The sequence below is a fragment of the Onychostoma macrolepis genome, chromosome 09 (genome assembly GCF_012432095.1).
Source record: "Onychostoma macrolepis isolate SWU-2019 chromosome 09, ASM1243209v1, whole genome shotgun sequence".
NCBI classification, from domain to species: Eukaryota; Metazoa; Chordata; class Actinopteri; order Cypriniformes; family Cyprinidae; genus Onychostoma; species Onychostoma macrolepis.
The window spans coordinates 36,114,700-36,134,505 of NC_081163.1; the positions used below are offsets into that span (position 1 = coordinate 36,114,700).

General features: G+C 36.6%; 1 protein-coding gene across 3 annotated transcripts in view; it reads right to left on the reverse strand.

The window, feature by feature from the left end:
- igsf3 (immunoglobulin superfamily, member 3) overlaps positions 1 to 19,806 on the reverse strand; it is a 171,090-nt gene that overhangs the window by 122,115 nt on the left and 29,169 nt on the right. For 2 of the 3 annotated variants that reach the window (XR_009272768.1, XM_058786543.1), the window contains exon 2: positions 14,350 to 14,730. Coding sequence is in view for 1 of the 3 variants with exons in the window: in XM_058786543.1 (XP_058642526.1) it covers positions 14,350 to 14,730 (381 nt within the window). In the remaining 2 variants the exon portion in view is untranslated. Of the gene's footprint in view, positions 1 to 14,349; positions 14,731 to 19,806 lie in introns of those variants that run through there. The other variant, XM_058786544.1, reaches the window with a different exon arrangement.

A 19,806-nucleotide genomic window follows, 5' to 3' on the forward strand; every position in this document is an offset into this window, starting at 1 on the left:
TTACACTAAACTACATCCATTTGCTTCTGACGAAATTCAGCCAAACAAACACAGGCTAACTGTCAGGTTTAGCTGAGCTCCTCTAACACTGACCAATAGGAACGCATTGATAATACCACTGACTCTCTCACATACAATTAGTTGACTTTATTATTAGTCCAAAAACAAAAAAGTATACAGAAAATGCAACTTCAATAAATCAAATAAATAAAAATGCAGGCCCAGGCTACAACCGACTGTATTTATTGTATTGTGCCCAAAATTTAATGACTTGAATCTAATAAAATTCTCTGTAGTTTTACGACAGCTGTACCTTTTATGGTTATTAGTAGAACATTAAAACATTACAATCTAAAATTGCTCTTTAAAGCATTGCATTAAAAACACTAAATTAAATGAATTAAACGAAATTTAAAAAAAAATAGAAAACAGACTACATTTTAACTGATAAGAGGAACACACAGTAGCCTAATTTGAGCTAGTAATTAGGGCTGTATTACCCAGCTTACATTTGATTTACAGTCACTGCAATCATAAAAATACATGTATAAGTAGGATTAAAATTCTACGTGTCACATTTAATATCCAACAACAAATATTATCAAAATGTATATTTTATATTTTATTATTGCGCTCCTAGCCTCGCCCACTCCTGACAGCAAAATAGATATATTTGCATGACTTTCTAACATTTACAGATGAAAAATATAACAACATGTCAGTTATGCACTGAGGAAAACACAATGACTCAAATGCATTAAAAAGCACAAATATTCGCGGTTAGCCATGGTGGATCGATTTGATCCATGATCGACTCACTGAACCTGGATCAAATTAGTGAGATTGCGTGAACTTAAATCGTCGTTTATGAAACCGCTTTAGTCCCCATTGATTTGTTAGGTTATTTCATGTCAGGTTTTGGACTTTAATCCCCGCTTTTCTTAGTGTCTGTTATGAAACAGCCCCCAGCACTCTGACAGTCTTTGATAACAGTCTGATAGCAAGCGAAAAATAACCTCGAAATCTCCTCCACTGACTCGTCCGTCTCATCCCCTCTTCACTTCTCCTCTCTTATCATCTGGACAGACTCTTTCTTGCCCTCTCTTTGGTGTCCGCAACTTCTACTCCATTTTTCTCATTTTCATACTTTCTCTTGTGTGGCTGGTTTAAGCAGCTTTTCCTGACTCCCAGACAGCCTTTAATACGAAGACTGTGTCCTTTCTGAGACAGGAGGTGCAGCTCTAGTTCGCCAACTTCAGTCTGGCCATATAAACTAAACTCACAGCACAGGCATAGAAATATCAGTGCAAACCAGAAGTGGCACACACACAGTGAAAAATAAAGGAATAGAGACAGCGTAAGAAAAATGTTCTCACTGTGACATTCCTCACCCCTCTCCTCACACAAGAAAAGACCAAACGTCTACCTAACTATGGCAGGCAAGACGATTTAGCACTTCACAACCACTCAAATCAATTTCCCTCATAGAGGTGAATGTACTGAAGTCACAGAATAATGGGAAAGGACATTTTAGTTGGCTGAAAAGAGTTTTAAAGATGAAATATAAAAGGAGAAACAGATTGCTTTCTTCTACGCTGATTCTCTAAAAGAGATGAGAGGAACAGCTATCTCCAGTTTTAGCTCTCCCGCTGATCTCAGCAGAACCGCGTTTAAAACACGCTTCTATTACGCTACATTACCCCCGCCACAGGACTCCAAGTGAACCCTTCACCCCTTTCCCTTAGCACAATCACTCCGGCGCCGTGTCCTCTTCACGAGGAGGAATACAGCTGACTCTGTAATATGGTTTCGTGCTCAAACCACAGCATGTTTGAACGCTTCATTCTGATTGGCTAACCAACATCCCAAGGCTTTTTGACAAATGTATTTTGAATCAAATAAATGCAGCCTTGGTGAATATAAGAGATTTCTTTTGCACACACACAAAAAAAAAAAATGCAGCAAAGTTTCTAATTACCTGAACCTCACAGATTCTTACAATCTGCCATGGCAAAAAGACATTAAAAAAAATGACAAAAATATACTGGGCCAGAAAACTAGGATAAACATGACAAACAGTTTAGATTAATAGGAAAAGCACAGCAGTTATAGCATCTGGGAAATCTGAATTGGTCAAACATCTGGTCATAAATACAGTAATATTATGAGAAATGCATTTTTATGGACACTCTTGCCCAAAGTAGCTCACAAATGAGTCAATCAAAAACACTTAGAAAAAACTCAACGATCCATTCCCAAAACACACACATACTAGTCCTCTAGCTTGTAGTCAGAAAAACACACTGCATTTGTTAAAATGCTTATGCGAGGCAACTTTCCTTTCTTATTCAAATTAGAATTGGGCTCGAAGTAACAATGTAACAGCTATGCCTCTAGACAGTATTATTCATTGTGAGAATCATGCAGAATGTTGCTGGAGTACACATGTATCGAACATTATTCACACAATGTACCAAATTCTCATAAAAACTAATTTCCTCCCCAGCAGGTCCACAAGTCGATCCTCAACATTTTTTAAAAGATTAAATTTCATCTCAGGAAAGCTGGAAGCATGTTCCTTGCTCTCCTTGTTATAAAAAAAAAAACATGATATTTGGAGATGGCATTAAAAAGTTAAAACTGTCCACTGCTATTCAGATGTTGTGACGATATTGGCATTTTAATGGCTCTGAAATTAAACACGCCAGCTTCACGCCACAGCAGGTTAAGGCATTTAAAGAAAGAACTTCTCAAGCCTATGTGATGGCTTCACTCCGAGGTTTAGGCTGATGTCCAGCGCTCTCAGAGTCAGGCCAGACCGCACTGCTCCTCACACTCTAATGAGGTTTCATACAAACACCAGCCTGCAACCTCTGACTCACGCTAGCACACTTCTTAAAGCAGGAGCTCGGCTCCTAAATTACTAACGCCCCTCTGGACTCCCCTCGCTGTCAAAATACGCTGGCTGACAGCTTTGAAGAGAGCCAGCGCCGTAGCTCTTTATGACTCAGGCACTGCTGCTCAACTTGCTCATGTGTTTTGCCATGATTAAGAGAGGGGAGGTCTCTCATCGCTGGCTCAAACGAGTGCTCGCAGCACATGCTGGCATTCAGAGGCACTGACAGCCTGGTTCAGGGTTTAATATCACTCTCGGTGTAGTATGGAGTAGTGAGCATGTGATTATCAGGGGTGGAGGACTCCCTGCTACACATGCTATAAAGTGCAGGCTGTTTCTTGCGAGGGCTGGTGCGTAGGTTGGAAAGCTCAGCTCCAGATCTTCTCCCACTCTGCTGGATCATTGCTGGGAAAGTCATGTTTCAAAACCTCCTCTCAGATGCTAGCATTGCACATGCTGACGACACATTTAGCAACCAGCACTGGGGAACGTTACATGTAACTTTATATTATTAGTCCCACTACAGCAAAACATCACTACTTTTTACGAAATGTAATGTTTTGTCATGCTAGTCCAAGCGATGGCAGACGGTGAGACCTGTTTGAAGACAATCATTGATTGTAAAATTCAGTTTGGTAACACTGTGCGTCATAATTTATTTTAAGCCTGTTTTCCCCTTAAGAGTAAAGAAAAAAGAATTTGTGAACTAAAATTAGTTGGAGATAAGTAAAGAAATGGCCGTATTGTATTAAAAAATTAACAATTATTTGCATTTACCGAACATGGTCGCAAGTAGGAGATATAGTTACAACTGAGATGCGTATAAGGGTCAAATGTGACCCTGGAGCACAAAAGCAGTCTTAAGTCGCTGGGGTATATTTGTAGCAATAGCCAAAAATACATTGTATGGGTCAAAATTATAGATTTTTCTTTTATGCCAAAAATCATTAGGATATTAAGTAAAGATCATGTTCCATGAAGATATTTTGTAAATTTCTTACCATAAATGTATCAAAACTTAATTTTTGATCAGTAATATGCATTGCTAAGAACTTCATTTGAACAACTTTAAAGGCTTTAGATTTTTTTGCACCCTCAGATTCCAGATTTTACAATAGTTGTATCTCAGCCAAATATTCCTAACAAACCATACATCAATGGAAAGCTGATTTATTCATATGAAGAAGCATAAATCTCAATTTTGAAAAATTGACACTTAAGACTGCTTTTGTCATCCAGGGTCACAAATAGCAACTGTTAGATAAAAGTTATGATTGTGAGCTATAAAGTACAATAAATAGTCACATTTCCCAGAATTTTAATTATTAATTGAATTTAATTGAATTTTAATTCTGAGGTGGAAACGGGCTTCAACAGAAACTAACATAAACACAGTTTGGGGTTGATAAGATTTGTTAACGTTTTTGGGAAAAAAAAAAAATTATTTGATCAGAAATACAGTAAAAACTGTAAAACAATAACAATTAAGTTGTAACAGTTTAAATAGGAAATAACAGTTTTATGCTTTAATATATTTAAAAACATTTATTCCTGTGATGGCGAAGCTGAATTTTCAGCAGATATTACTCCAGACTTCATTGTCACATGATCCTTCAGAAATCATTCTAATATGCCACACAAGAAACGGTTAAAAACTTATGCTGCTTAACATTTTTGTAGAAACAATGATCCTTTTTATTGGAATAGAAATTTCAAAAGAACAGCATTTATTTGAAATAGAATCTTTTGTAGCTATGTAAAAAAAATAATAATAATAATAGAACGGTATTGTATATTTGGAAAAAACAAAAGTTTACAGTATTATAACAAATTTAAAGAGTAACATTAACTGCAGCTTCCCAAAAGTATTCAGAATGACCAAATGTTCAAAACAGGCAAACAAGCGAAGGACACCGAGGCAGTAACTCGTGGACAAAAGCTCCACACACCGTTCTCAAGGTCACCAAAACACAGATTACAGTGAAAGCACCAGTGTTTACAGCGATGGCAATGAGGGCTCAAAACATTGCCATATATGGACAAACAGATAACGACAGACAAAAGAAGAAAGATCATCTTGTTCTTGTGGTTTGTCACTCTAAATTTCCCAGGCACTAATGACAATGTTCACAGATTCATCTCTTCAGTACCTTTCTTCACCACAGGCAGAAAGCTGCGGGGTAAAGTGAGTGTGTTTTATAGATGTATCGTGTTGCAGCCTGTCCAGGTGTGCTGAGACCATGATTCTTGTTTATAGTTGTAGTGAAGGATACAGTTTCTCCCTTTTCATGAAGCTGACACACCTCAGACGATACGCTACTGATTCCAGCCTGACTCACCGCTGACTCCGTTCTCGCTGGCTTTCTCTCTTTGCTCTCCTTACTCACGTTTCAGGTTGTTTAAGGTGCCAGGGGCCTGAATTACGTCAGGTTAGAGAGGATAAGACCTTGTTTGTCCCTGAAACTGCTTACGCAGCAGTTTTAAACAACAGCAGCACGTGAAAAACAATGCAACTGACCCTTCACTAAACCATGACCTTAAAATATTATGAACAATTCTACCTTAGAAACTCTCCCATATAGTTGCACAAGATTTTCTCTTTTTTTGCTCCACATCTTCATCTCATAAATTCAAAGTGTTTGAAATGTTTTAAAACTAAACTTTGGACACGGGTATAAATCCAGACTTTGCTTAGACACACTTCTGGACCGGGCCTGTCTGGAGGACAGCTGATGTGGGCTTTAGAGGAGAGCAGATAAGGAGGGATATGTTGGCATGCACACCCAGTGGAAACTTCAGAGGAATGTATAACACCCTACATGCATATCAGCTCAGCTCTCCAGCAAATGAGTCTCAGATACAGTCCAGCTGTCTGCAGCTACAGTCTGTGTGTTTTAAACAGCTGAAAATCTTCACAGAAGTTAGTGCAAATCTCTTTTGGGGGCATTCTAGAATAAAACATTTTCAACACAGACGCTGTCATTGAAATGCATCAACACTGACTCGAGCTGCATTATCTCTGTAGGGCTGCTTACAGCTGAACTGAACTTGTTTTTTAATTGATGAACTCGCACAGTTATTAAACTCAACCAACACTAAACTGACTCCAGTTGAATAATAGCACTACTGTCTTTTTACAGCAGAATTGCCTCATATATGATGAAGTTTGCATCACTGATTCAGTTTTTTTTCTCTCGTTTAGTACTATGAAGCTGCTTTGAAACAATCAGTATTGTATAAAGTGCTACATAAATTAAGGCGACTTGACAAGAGAATAATGGCTTCACACTTATCTTAAAAATGCCAAAGCCATTTGTATTCCTACAAATGTTTTACATCGCATCATGGAGTATTTCTCTAATTTGTCATTTGTAAGATTTGTGATGATAATATATTATGCACAGCTCCACGTAGTCCAAGACAAATTTCCCTTTAGGGACAAAAAAAAAAGCATTTCAATTCAATTATAATTGGTTTAAGTGAAGACAACAGATTTCAAATGGGAACTTTCAATTACAGTACGTAAATGTATTTGTGTGTGTGTGTGTGTGTGTGTGTGTGTGTGTGTGACAAAATGAACCCAAATCCTTCCCACATGATGATAACCTGTTTTAACACACAAACACACACTCAATCTATAGGAGCCCAAGATCAAAAACCGAACCACAAAAGACAAAAATTAAAGGTTAAAACAAGCACACATCCCTTTTGTTTCAGTAAAAGCCGTATTTACATTTATGACACGCCAAAACACACTAGCTGTCCTTAAACATTTTACTTCACTCCCGCAAATACGACCTTAACCTGTGCATTCTTTCACATATCTTAAGAGGGTCAACAACATCACAGGAATTCAATTAAGTTTGAAAAAGAGAAGAATAATTTGACTTCATTAAGACTAGAGTACTCATGTATACATGCTATTCAGAATAAACTAAGAAACGCCCTTTCTTTGCACACTTTTGTCCTTTGGAAATAATGGAGATGCTTACTCATACCGTTCATTACGCTGTTCTCGCCAATTCTGCACAGTAATTTAATGAAATAATGAATTCTCATTCATGTCCTTCAAATTATGTTAAGATATGTGCACACAACCAGCCTTGAGTGTAAAACTTCATAAGAGTGACTTGCAGTGCTTTCACACTTTTAATTGATTTATACTCATCTCTTTTCATCTTAAAAAAATATATATCCTCGCTGCAAAAACATGCTTGACATTTCACAATTGCTTAACATCTTGAAGGTTTAAAACTACTATGTCTGGACATGCACAGACCTCAAAATCTATTACAGTGGATATTAAATACAGAAAATTGTGAAATGAGTATTAGATAGGAGCGTTTAGATACTGGATGTGCACTGGATAAAGAATAACATATGGATAAGCATTTTTGTAACCAAATCTGGTCTGTGCCAGATAACCGTAGGGAAAAATACACTAAATTTGTTGACAGAGTAAATGCAGTCTAGTTTAGTAAAGTGTCGGAGAAAGAGGATTTCAGCCTGAAAGCTCAAAGCCATAAAATGTTTAAACTAACAAATACATAAATAAATTATACCCAAAACAAAAACAACACCATGCCAAACACTCAGTAGTGATTGTATCGCTCGTGTTTGAACAGAGTTGCATCACTAGGGACAGGGTTGAAACAAAAGCACCAAGCTAGAGAAGAGAAGAAACCATTTGAAATGTACAACTACAAAACTCTAAATCTTCTTCAGAAGCAAACTGTTAAATAAATCATTGCAGCTGAGTGAAGCAGATTAAAAGAGGATGTTTCGCCCGTTTGCTTGAACCATTTTTCTTTGGCAGGAGTGAGCAGAGCTTCCTTTTTGCCCACTGACGTCAGAAACGGCAAGATGCCAAGGGAACGCATAGAAATGGACGTTTATTCAGGAGAACTGAACTCTATCGTCTCATTTCATCATTCCATCATGTAAAACAACAGATATAGCCAAGCACAATAAACATCAGAGACTACAGGGACACAGCTTTTAAAGGACAGAACACAAACAGAGAAGTAACTTCTGACAACACTAGAAGGGTGAATCTCAAAGAAACATGCTTTGGTCGCATTTGTGACCCTGGACAACAAAACCAGTCATAACGGTCAATTGAGATTTATACATCATCTGAAAGCTGAATAAATAAGCTTCCCATTGATGTATGGTTTGTTAAGATAGGAAAACATTTGGCCGAGATACAACTATTTGAAAATCGAAATATTGATAAATATCGCCTTTAAAGTTGTCCAAATGAATGCATCTTAACAATGCATATTAGTAATCAAAAATTAAGTGTTGATATATTTACGGTAGGAAATTTACAAAATATATTCATGGAACATGATCTTTACTTAATGCCCTAATGATTTTTGGCTTAAAAGAAAATTCAATAATTTTGACCCATACAATGTATTTTTGGCTATTGCTATAAATATACTCCAGTGACTTAAGACTGGTTTTGTGCTCCAGGGTCACATTTCATCCAAGAAACAAAGACAATTGTGCCTGTTTTTCATAACATTAAAATATGTATTTTTGATCATTACATACATTTACCCACAAATGTCTCATTAGTTTAGCTTTTACATTTCATAGGGGAAAATCCCTATTACTCTCAGTGATTTTAATTCTTTAAAAAAAAAAAAATTTACAACACTGGAAGTCTGAATTAGTACCAATTTTTGTGGGTTATGGATTTGGCAATGATTTTGCATCTGGAAATAAACCACAATACTATAATAAAAATTCAACAGTACAAGATATACTCTGTGTGTGTGTGTGTGTGTGTGTGTGTGTGTGTGTGTGTACTGGGGACAAAATTTGTATAAATGGCATGGGTATGACAGAGGTATTACAATTTGAAGGTTGTCCCCGTAAATCAAAAGGCTTAAAAAACATACTAAATGGTGTTGTTTTTTTTTTTTATTTAAAAATGCAGACAGTCTCCTGTAAGGGGTAGGTTTAGGTGTAGGGTTGGTGTAGGACAATAGCACATACAGTAAGTACAGTATAAAAACTATTACGCCTATGGAGAGTCCCCGTAAACCACTAAAACAAACGTGCGTGTGTGTGTGTGTGTGTGTATCTTATACTGTCTAAAATTGAACTTATTTTTATAATGAGAATAAGACAATAATAACAACAACAATTAGGTGAGTAAGCGTAATTTAAAAACAAAATATATATTTTATGAACTGCCTGTGAAGCGTTGTATAAATTAGTTATTTTGATTTTGGGGTGAAATACGATCTGCACATGTTCTTGACAGGAATGCTTATATTTACGCAGAACTGCCCGCGGCTATGTATATAAACTGAGTTTAACTGTTATTACAGAATGAATTAAGAAAAAAAAAAAAACATAACTGCGAAAGAGAGGGCTGGCTGATTTTCGATGACAGCATGCAGCTGCCAGGCGGTGAGGAATAGAAAAGCATGCAAGGGTTGTCCTGTAATATGAGCAAGGCCGCGGGGAAATGGGTTAAGAGGTTAGAGACACACAGAGGCTCCAGTTAGTATGTGCTTCCTCCCTTCATCTCATGTACACTGCCTAAAAATACAGCCCACAATGAGCACAGCCATTACTCCTGTCAGCAGCTGAGAGCAGCCCAGTCATGGCCTACATTCAGCTCGCACATTCCTAACCCACTTACGAAGCATACTGATCATTCATTAATCTATGAAAACACACGTACTAATTATTACACCGGGCAAGGATGTGTATATATATAGCATTACATTTGCCCTGACCAGCTTCCACAACTTCAATCATCACATGCTTCAGCTGTTAGCTTAGCTTAGCTTAAACACGCACGCACAAACAGCTCCAGTACAGTCTGTGGAATCCTACAGATATCAACACTTGAGCATGGTGACACTTTTGATTAGTCGAGTTATTCCTGTCAATGACTAGAAAATTCCTGAAGGTCAGACATATGCTGTGTCTTTTCAGTGGCTTTGTTCCAAATGCTAGTGAGCTGCTAACAGTATTTTTAGGCACTCCTAAGCTAAGGCAGTGGGTAGCAAAATTATGCTCTGTTAGAGGTCTCGTTTTGGCCAATTTTGGAATCCCATCCACACTACAAAAAAAAGTACAGAGCACATAAATATTGGGTGAAATAGTCCAACATTACAGGAGAAGTAAGTTGGAACTAACAGCACCAAGCAGACTAGAAAAAATAACAGTAACACTTTACAATAAGGTCTCATTTGTTAACATTAGTTAATGTATTAACTAACATGAACAAACAATGAACAATTACACTATTTATTAATCTTTGTTAATGTTAGTTAATGAAAATAAAGTTGTTCATTGTTTTTTGATCTTAGTTCACAGTGCATTAACTAATGTTAACAAACAACTTGATTTTAATAATGCATTTGGCGAAAATACTGGTGCACTAAGTAGGGGTGTGCAAAATATTGACAAAATAATATCTCAATATTTTCTTGGATTTTATCGATAACGATAATTAGACAATATTTTGTGTTATTGTGCTGGTATCTTTTTTTATATTCTTCATATTTTGTGTGGTGCGGTCAGTTCAGAAATTGATAGAAATTAATCTTTTCCAATAAGTTTAAATAGATTTTTACCTCTTATGGGTATTTTTACCTTTATAAATCCATTTTTCTAAAAGTGTGCATTATCTTACATTTAATCAGTGAATTGGAATAATAAGACATTTGGGCTGTTACCAAGCTAATTAAATCAGTATCAACTAAATTAATCTTTGCAATGCAGAGGAAACACATAAGCTGCGTCTGAAGGGGCATTTAGATGTGTTTACACACTGTTTAATGCAAGACATGAATGCATTTAACCTGCAATTATAAATGCATAAACAATGTTTAGATATATTAAACATAAAACGTTGAATACTGTTATTTGAAATTATTTAAATAATAAAAAGAAACTTTAAATGTGAAATTAAAACCGCCAGCAGGTGGCAGCAAGCCACTGTTAATAAGTGAATCATTGCGATTGAACCGAATCATTTAAACGGCTGATTCATTCAGGAACGAAACGCTGTCATGTTGCTCAGAGACGCAAAACAGTGCGGTGGCTGTGTTTGGAATTATTTATGTTATCGAAATAGCGCAAAAACAGGCAATATGGTGTCTAAAACGTAAGTGTATTAATTAACTTCTTGCTTTTGAACTGTTGTAAAAAATAAATTAAAAACACTACATTTGTAATCATGGTAATTTTTGGACAAAGAAACGGCACTCTTTGTGTGATATTGATCAACTCTATGAAATGTTATAAATATATACATTTTTTGTCCCCATATCTTGAATTTTTGATCATTCTAAATGCATTTTATTAGACTGAATCATGCAGTGAAACGCACTCGAAATCAAAATACTTAATGTCAAATCGCACATCGTTAAAACAACAATTACGATATTATCGCAGACGATATATAAATCGCACACCCCTATGCACTGGTGTACGCAGATCATCTTTTAAATTGAACTATTTAACTTTTTTTCCCACAAACTAGTTAAGCAAGTGCAATCCCCATCATTGGTCATCACAGTGCTGATTGCTTACACAATGCTGAAACAAATACTAACCCCTTACCATAACCTACACACTAATCTCAACCGCAGTATAGCATTAGCACATCCTGCTGTTTAATTGCATTTAAACGTGAACATTTAACCCCGACATATGTGTGACATGAACTATGTTTACACTTAATAGTGTATTGCTTTGTTAGCTTAGCAATGTGTGCTAATGTAAAACTCATTTGTGATCATTAATCAGGTCTGGAAAGCAGCTCACTATATTTTGGAAAATGCTTGTTTGTTATCTGCATTTGCCAGAGCTATTGAATTTAGCCACGTTTTACTTTTGACCTTAGCTTGTCTTTCAAGCATAAGCTTGGCTGATAGAGACATAAAGGGTTGAAGGAGGTTTTAGAGCAGATCCTGGTGCACTGTGGGAATTTCAGGATGTGAGAAAAGATCAGACGCAAAAGGTCACAGCACACCGACACACACACACAAACACTGTTTGTGTTTCTAAAACACGCTAACAGTTCTGTTTCACCCTGTTCTAAGAGAAGGGATTAAATTTAGATCAACACCGCATTTCATTAGGAATATGAAATCCTGCAGCATTAGGGAGAGTAACTCACATGGAACAGTATAAATGTATTTTATTACTAGCATTAGCATCTCAAAGACAGTAACTGAACTCAATTCAGCGTACAGGGTACTTTTTTTAAACCAGTCATCTGGGGCCAGATTCATGAAATATTCTTAAGACTGAAATTCTTTTTTAACTGCAATTTTCTTCTTATTTTATAACTTAAGAATAATTGTTAACTTTAGTTTGCATACCCCAAAAAATGATGTGGGTCTTCGGCAACAACAAGATAAGAAAATGACAACTCATGTTTTTTGTTTTGTTTTTTTCCTTCAAGAAATTTTACTTAAATTAGAAATTTCTTAAGCTCTTCCTACAGACTGAACAATAAATATCACATAACTATACTGTACCTTGACCTTTTGTTTGCCACAGGTTCAATGCATCCGGAGACAATGACTTACTCAAGTTATTTTTTCACCCACAATAATGGCTATGTGATGATGGGAATAGGATGCTAGTTAAAAGGGAGCACTTCCATGAGGTCTGTTAGCATGTAGAGACAGCAGGAAGGACAATGGTGTGTTTAAAGAGGGACAGGGATCTTGAGCAACATGCCTGTCCTTAAACAGGTGGCTCTCTCAGTGTGATGCTCCCCAGCCCACACCGAACACGACTCGTGACTCACCGATCCCATATTAAAACTGTTCCTGCTGGTCCACATGTCCATTTGTGCAGCCTCTCAAGACACGCGGTGCATGTGAGCCTATGCAGCAAGAGCCTGGGGTTGACAGCTCAGCCCACACGGTTAGTCACAATCAACAGCCGAACTGTTAACAATGAGCTTTTTGTAATAAGTTACAGTCACTGATAAGCCCATGTGACTGCTATCAAATAGATGAGACATCAGCGGTATGTGTGTGTGAGCAGAGCTGGAAGGATAACGTTTAATTACAATTGCAATTAAGAGGACTATTGATACTGATATCATGGTGGCAGGTGGCAAGGCAGCATTACAAGCCTGTGCCCTACTTAATAATAGGGTGGGCTGGCACACAGATGGACTGGCATTCTGTCAGGTAGATTCTCTGTTACTCCACCAGAACAGTGACTGATTTGTGCAGCATAAATCCACTCAGGCATTAAAAGTCCACCAATTAGCGTAGATCCATTAACATGAGCAATGACGAGTTGGAGAGGATTCAGGCTGACGGCTCCAAAAAAAGCTGCATTTCAAAATGTCAAAAGTGACTATCCAAGCAAATCCAAAACTGCATTGCTAGAAACTGCTTGGGAAAACTCTAATAATAAATCAGTATACTATTCAGATTAAATGTGTTTTTAGTCACAGTTATTAATTGGGATGCACAAATATTACAATTTTGGCTTATACAGATAAGATGATTATCATTTTCAAATTAACAAATTTACACAATTCTGCCTAATAAATTAGAAATAAAAACTAAAATTACGCCAGTCATTTTGAAATGCTAGAAGTGAATTTAAATGTCACAACATTACAATGTACAGTATAAAAATGTATATTTGTTTTGAGTTTTTCTAAAGATCTAACAGTAGTTTTCAAACATTAAAAAAGTTAGATGATGGTAAATGTAAAAATAGGGAAATAGTTATGAATAATTCAACATATACACATACATATATATATATATATATATATATATATATATATATATACATATATATACATACACACACACACACACACACATATACATATATATACCAATATATTGTGCATGCATCCCTATTATTAACATATGATGCCTGATATTTCAAGTTCAGATTCAGACAGGACTTGGTTGTCTCTGATTGATTTAATTCTCTTTTTAAATTGGATGGGCTGTCACTAGAGCTTGAACCACCAACCATTTTACACAGAAAGCTGGTGAAAAAGGTCTAAATACAAGGACAACACTGTAACTATAACTTTCTTCTTGCGCTGACTGACAGCTTTAGTTATGGCTTTTAATGAAAGGTCAAAAAATTTGAAGTTGTGAGGAGCAAAAAATAATAATAATATCCCACAAATCACAGACATTGCTATCCGGATGGAATTTGATTTCTCAGAGGACCCCCGAGTTATCTGAAAAACAGTAGGTAATTTTCTCTGTAATTTGCACCGAGCTCGTGAAAGAAAAATCACAGATGTGTTTGATTCAGACGAGAATAAAATCACAAAGTACATCTGTGAAACACGCATCTACCCAACCTCCTGCGGGAAAACCTGTCCAGTCTGAATAAGGCTCATGAATTCAAAAACACAGTGCTGTGGGAAGCACACTAGATTATGAATCAGGGTTAAGTGAGGGCTCGGAGGGGCTCACCGGTGAGGTTGGTGCGGGCGCTGTAGGAGCCCAGGTAGCGGCTGTCGGTGTTGGGAGTGTAGCACTCGTACATGCCCTGGTCAGTGGCCTGCAGCTTGGTGATGTGCAGCAGGACAGAGTCTCCGCTTAGCCTCTCGACGTAGATCTCCTTGCTGTTGACGCGCTGGGCGTACAAGGCGTAGGCGTAGTTGTGCTGGGACGTGCTCACGATACGGATCTCTCGATCGGGAGCGGTGTAAAGGTACATGGACCATTCAAAGTCTTGCTCGACACCTTCCTTGTAGCCGGTCACGTTACACCAGACGGTGATGTGAGAGCCCTCCGTTCGGATCAAGGGCCCCGGCTGAACTGTGACCTGCCGCTGGGCCGAGCATGAGACCACTGGAAGAAAGACAGAATGGGTCAAAAATGTGAGTACATTCAGTATATAAACATCTAACAAGCTTATAATGGTGTTTTTTTAAATCAGGTGAACCATCATAACCAGTCAAAAGGTATTTCTCAATAATCTAGTTATAATCTTGATAAAAAGTCCACTCCTGTCTGATAAGAAAACCTTCAGGCTTTTGAGTGCTTGAACTGTATGTGTGTGTGCGCGTGTGCGTGTGTGTGTGTGTGTGTGTGTGGAGTCACGAAATCAAGTGGCCTTCAGCCAAGAGGCCCATTATACAGTAAACACAGACGCTCGATAGAATCACACACTTTCACGAAACACACACAGCAGGTGTGTTTACATAGAGCATTATAATCAGTTTAAAAGTCCAATCCGAATGAAAATGCACCATATAAACACCTCAACTGGAATAAAAATGCCCAAACCAAATGAAATTGTAATCTTTCTATAAACCGAACAAAATTAAAATCCTGCCATGTAACCGTGTTAAACTGATTACGCTGCGGCATTCTGTGATTTGGGGACACCGACCCTACAGTAGAGACTGGGAAATAGCGGAGGTAGAAGTTAAAATTTATATTATACAGTTATAAACACATTAGAACAACGCTTGCTGTGTTATGACCTATCCGCTCTCATGACTGGAGTGGAAAACGGATCTGAAATCAAGCGCAATTCATCTTAGAAACAACTCAATGGTGACAGAATAGCTCAATGAAAATAAACAACTTGGCCAAAATTTGCCTTTGTCATTCGTATTTATTTATTACAGATTCATAATTTCCAATCTGCTTGAATGTATAAGTGCTCACGCCATTAATATTGTACGAAAACAGACGTGGAAATGTTTGTAATATAGCTTTACAGAGGGTCGTACAGTTATTTTATCCCTCAATGCTTTAACATTAAGAAATTATGGAGATGATGTGTGTTGATCAACTGGCTGAGATCAAGCTATATTGTGTTTATTATTTTATCTGATAAATATACGCTATCTGTGCAACTTAGTTATTAGAAACTGCAAACGAGATATCAATTTGGTTCTGTACGATAGAAAAAAAGTGTACATGTAAACGTGGCTAGTGTGTTTGCTGTGATCAAAAACTTACACTGTAAAAACTACAATTAACACACGAATAAAGGTCAAAGTGCCAGTAAATCATAATGAGTTCATGTAAACACTCTCAGCTCAGGTATACATATAAAAATAAGCCCACTTAGCAAGAGATGTGCCTAAACAGACCAAAAGACCTAATTTAAGTGTTCATTAGGCATGTTTGGATTGGGAAATGATGTGGAAAATAATGCTGTCAAATTGGACAGGTTTTGAAATGGAAAATCTTCTCTCCATGCGAGCAGATGAAGAAATTAGTTGACTGATTACTGAAACTAAAGATGGTCTCATTTATGAAAAAACAAAAAAACAAATAACTAGCCTCCTTAGGAAACAAGCAATACACAGGACCGAAGACAAATCACATTATAAAATGTTAACAGCATTTTGGTGCAGAATGCAGATGAGTGAACGGTAGCAAAATATGAATAGCAGATGCGGAACATTCACTAGAAAAGGTAATCTGGCAATTTTAGTGCAATTTAATGGGTTTCATATGTGAAAGTGGCAATTATTCATCTTTGTGTGTGTGTAAAGTAGTTATTTTCCTGTAAAATTATAGCATACTACGTTTATATTCTAGAATATTTGGAGAATATATCTGGAAAATGGACTTTTGTTAAAAGGCATTATCTACCTATAAATACCTATACATACATATATATATTCAAGTTATATTCAAATATTTCATTTAATGTAGAACAATAATAATTGTAATATAATATTTGATTATTATTATTAGCCATATTAATTATTATTAATTAACAGGCACATAAACACTTACTGTACATACAGTACAGTAGGCAACAAATAAACAGCCTCTGACCGTTTAAACGCTTACATTTTTTTAATCATTAGTATAGATAAATGTATTTGTTGATGCATATATTGATTAAACTGATAAATTGAACCTATTTTGTAAACATTTGAATGTGAATTTTAAGGTGAACCGTGAATTTAACAGGATTTTATTACAGTGTAAAAGTATCCGTTTATTATTTGATTCTCTCAAGCCACCACGGGACACATAAGTGGCATTATTTCTTACTTTCAGACGTTTTACAGCATCTGCATCTCTGAGACAGCCACAACACCTCCTCTGTGAGAATAATGAGAGTTCTGTACGGAATAAAAGATGTTAACCGATAAACTAACATCGTCCTAGCCTGCCCGAGTTTGACAAAAGCTTAGGATAAAGGAAGACAAGTGTGAACATTTGGAGTTGAGGGAACAGCGAGAAAGTCATTCCTCGAATGTCATTGTCCAATCTGTAACAGAAAAAAGACGGAGCCCATCTGTTAGCGCGTCCCGTCTGGTGCGGATCTGTGACAATGAGTGAGCGTGTGTGGGTGAACGCTCCCCACGCCTCAGAAGAGACGTCAGTGATTTAATTACTTCTAAATATGCACACGCATCTGCATCTCCGGGCCATCCCGTAGTGAACTGAAAGTGGCTTTTATCACTTACTTTATCTGTTTCCTTCCCTCCTGTAACCCCTGCACTCCCACACACGCCTGTGCTTTCCTACACACTCAGACACTCAAAAAACACCACTGAAACAGCATCCTAGTTATTGCGACTTTTTTTTCTCAGAATTGCAAGACATAAACTCACAATTCTGACTTTTTTTCTCAGAATTGTGAGATATAAACTTGCAATTGCGAGTTATAAAGTCAGAATTGCGTTATATAAACTCGCAATTGCGAGTTAAAGTTTTGAGGGGGGAAAAAGGACTGATATGTAGAATTGCGAGTTTATATCTCTCAGAATTGTGAGATAAAAAGTTGCAATAACCTTTTTTTTTTTTTTTATTCAGTGACAGAAACGGGCTTCCATAGTTACTTATGTCAATAAAATTCCGTTACATAAGTTACAAATGCAATGTTAAAAAAAAAAAAAAAAGTAGTAAAAGTCATGTTTTGCGCGTCAGTATGCCCTTTAATAAATCACCGGAGAATGCGAGCTAAGATGAGAGTCCTACAACATTTAGATGCAATGAAAGGTTGCCATCATATTTCAAAATGTTGCACTCAACATATTTTAGCCTGGTATTATAGTTTGGGAAAAGTTAAACTAGTGAACGTGTACAAGTTTGTGTCACAGTAACACTAATAAAGTAAAAATTAATGACTCATCAGAATGAGATCCTCCGCTGGATTAAACCGCGTCGGCATCACAATTCAAGGCTTATTCCTCACAGCGTGTCTTCTTCCAAAAACAAAACGTATCCAAGATGAACTTGAATCTTTCTACAGAGGTGACGTGAGCGTTTACATGTTCACGCGTCTCAAGCTTGGTTTCGTGTGGATGATTATCTTATAGCGTGCGATGTACGTGGGTATGATCACATTATAGGTGAGTTCAGACGGGAAAGACTGGACCTCGCATTGGTTTCATACGGATTATTTTATCAGAGAATATTTGTTTTCGACATGACTTACTTCATTTAATAATGTCATGTCTCATGTCATTTTTGTTCATTTTAGTGACTGGTTTCAGGAAGATATTCACGGAGACTGAGAATGCAGAAAGCGCACCCTATTTGTTTTCTTTATTTTACAAAACCAAAAAAAGAATATGTATTTTTCTTCAGTCAATATGAAATAAAAGAACTATGAGTTTCTCTTTGTAGTGTATTTTGTTTTTAAGTAAACTTGAAAGTAACTTAAAAGTAATTAGTAATCTGATTACTTTTTAAATGCAGCAATCAGTAATGTAATCAAATTACAATTTTAAAGAAGTAATTTGTAATTTGTAGTGGATTATTTTTTTTAGTAACTTACGCAACACTGTAAACAGCTCTATAGAACGGCAGCACACAGCTGGGTTATCTTGACTGCGCTGCACTATGGCACAACTGTGCACATGGGAATAATTTACACTTCCCAAGTTGATCTGATGTTTGTCATGCCCTGCGTTTCTCTCTCCCTCCATGACATCCGGCTCTGTAGGAGACCCATGTTTGCGCTCTGCCAACCTGGCTCCCCATAAACAACTTCATGTGCAGTAAATTGTTCTCTATTCAGTCAGAATTATAGCTGAACAATAGAGCCAAACTACTCACACAGAGCAAGGCATGAGGTCTGGACCACATTCAGGCATATTTTAAGTCAATAATTGACTATAAAGATGGGTAGTCTGATGACCGCCTAGATGACATATAAAGTAACTGAAGATTACGTGCAAATGGGGATGATAAAAAACGGCTTTTTTATTAATATTATCTGCAGTACTACCAATATTATGACTTTTAAAACTTAGGATACTGTATTAAATTATATTATAATACACAATATTTCACAGACATAACTCTTAAAACAAAACAAAACATCTTTCTTATAATAACTAATTGCCTCAAATAAAATCCTAATACCTTTTTATTTGCCCAAAGGCTTCCTCACAAAAAAACAAAAAAAAAAAAAAAAAAAAAAAATCTTAAATACATTAAAGATTTCTACTACCATTCAAAAGTTTCGGTTCAGTTCGGTTCAATACATGTGTCATAGTATTACTATTTTACTATTTTAATTTGAAAAATCAATACCAATTTAAATCAAATATTCAGACTTGGTCAGAATAAGAGATGATGTCTTTCAAAAATATATTTAAAAATCTTACAGAAGTGTATATCTTTTGAATAGAAGTGTATATTATCTGGTGGAATTACAAAACAAAACCTTCATACGCTGCAAAGCAACCAACCAATCACTGCCCACATTATGCTTTTTTTGCATGTAGTAAGCAACATCAGACAGTCAGTTAAACTGGCATTCTGCACCTTTAACTCTAATGCTAGCACCAAACTAACTCTCTTATTTACATTCCCACAGACCCTTAAAAATTCACCCTTCTTTGCACTTCATATCCGTGTCACCCTCACTTTTGGTATTCCCATTTCAAGCATCTTCCTTACTGAAGATGTGACCCCTCGTCTGTCTGCTGAAGTTTC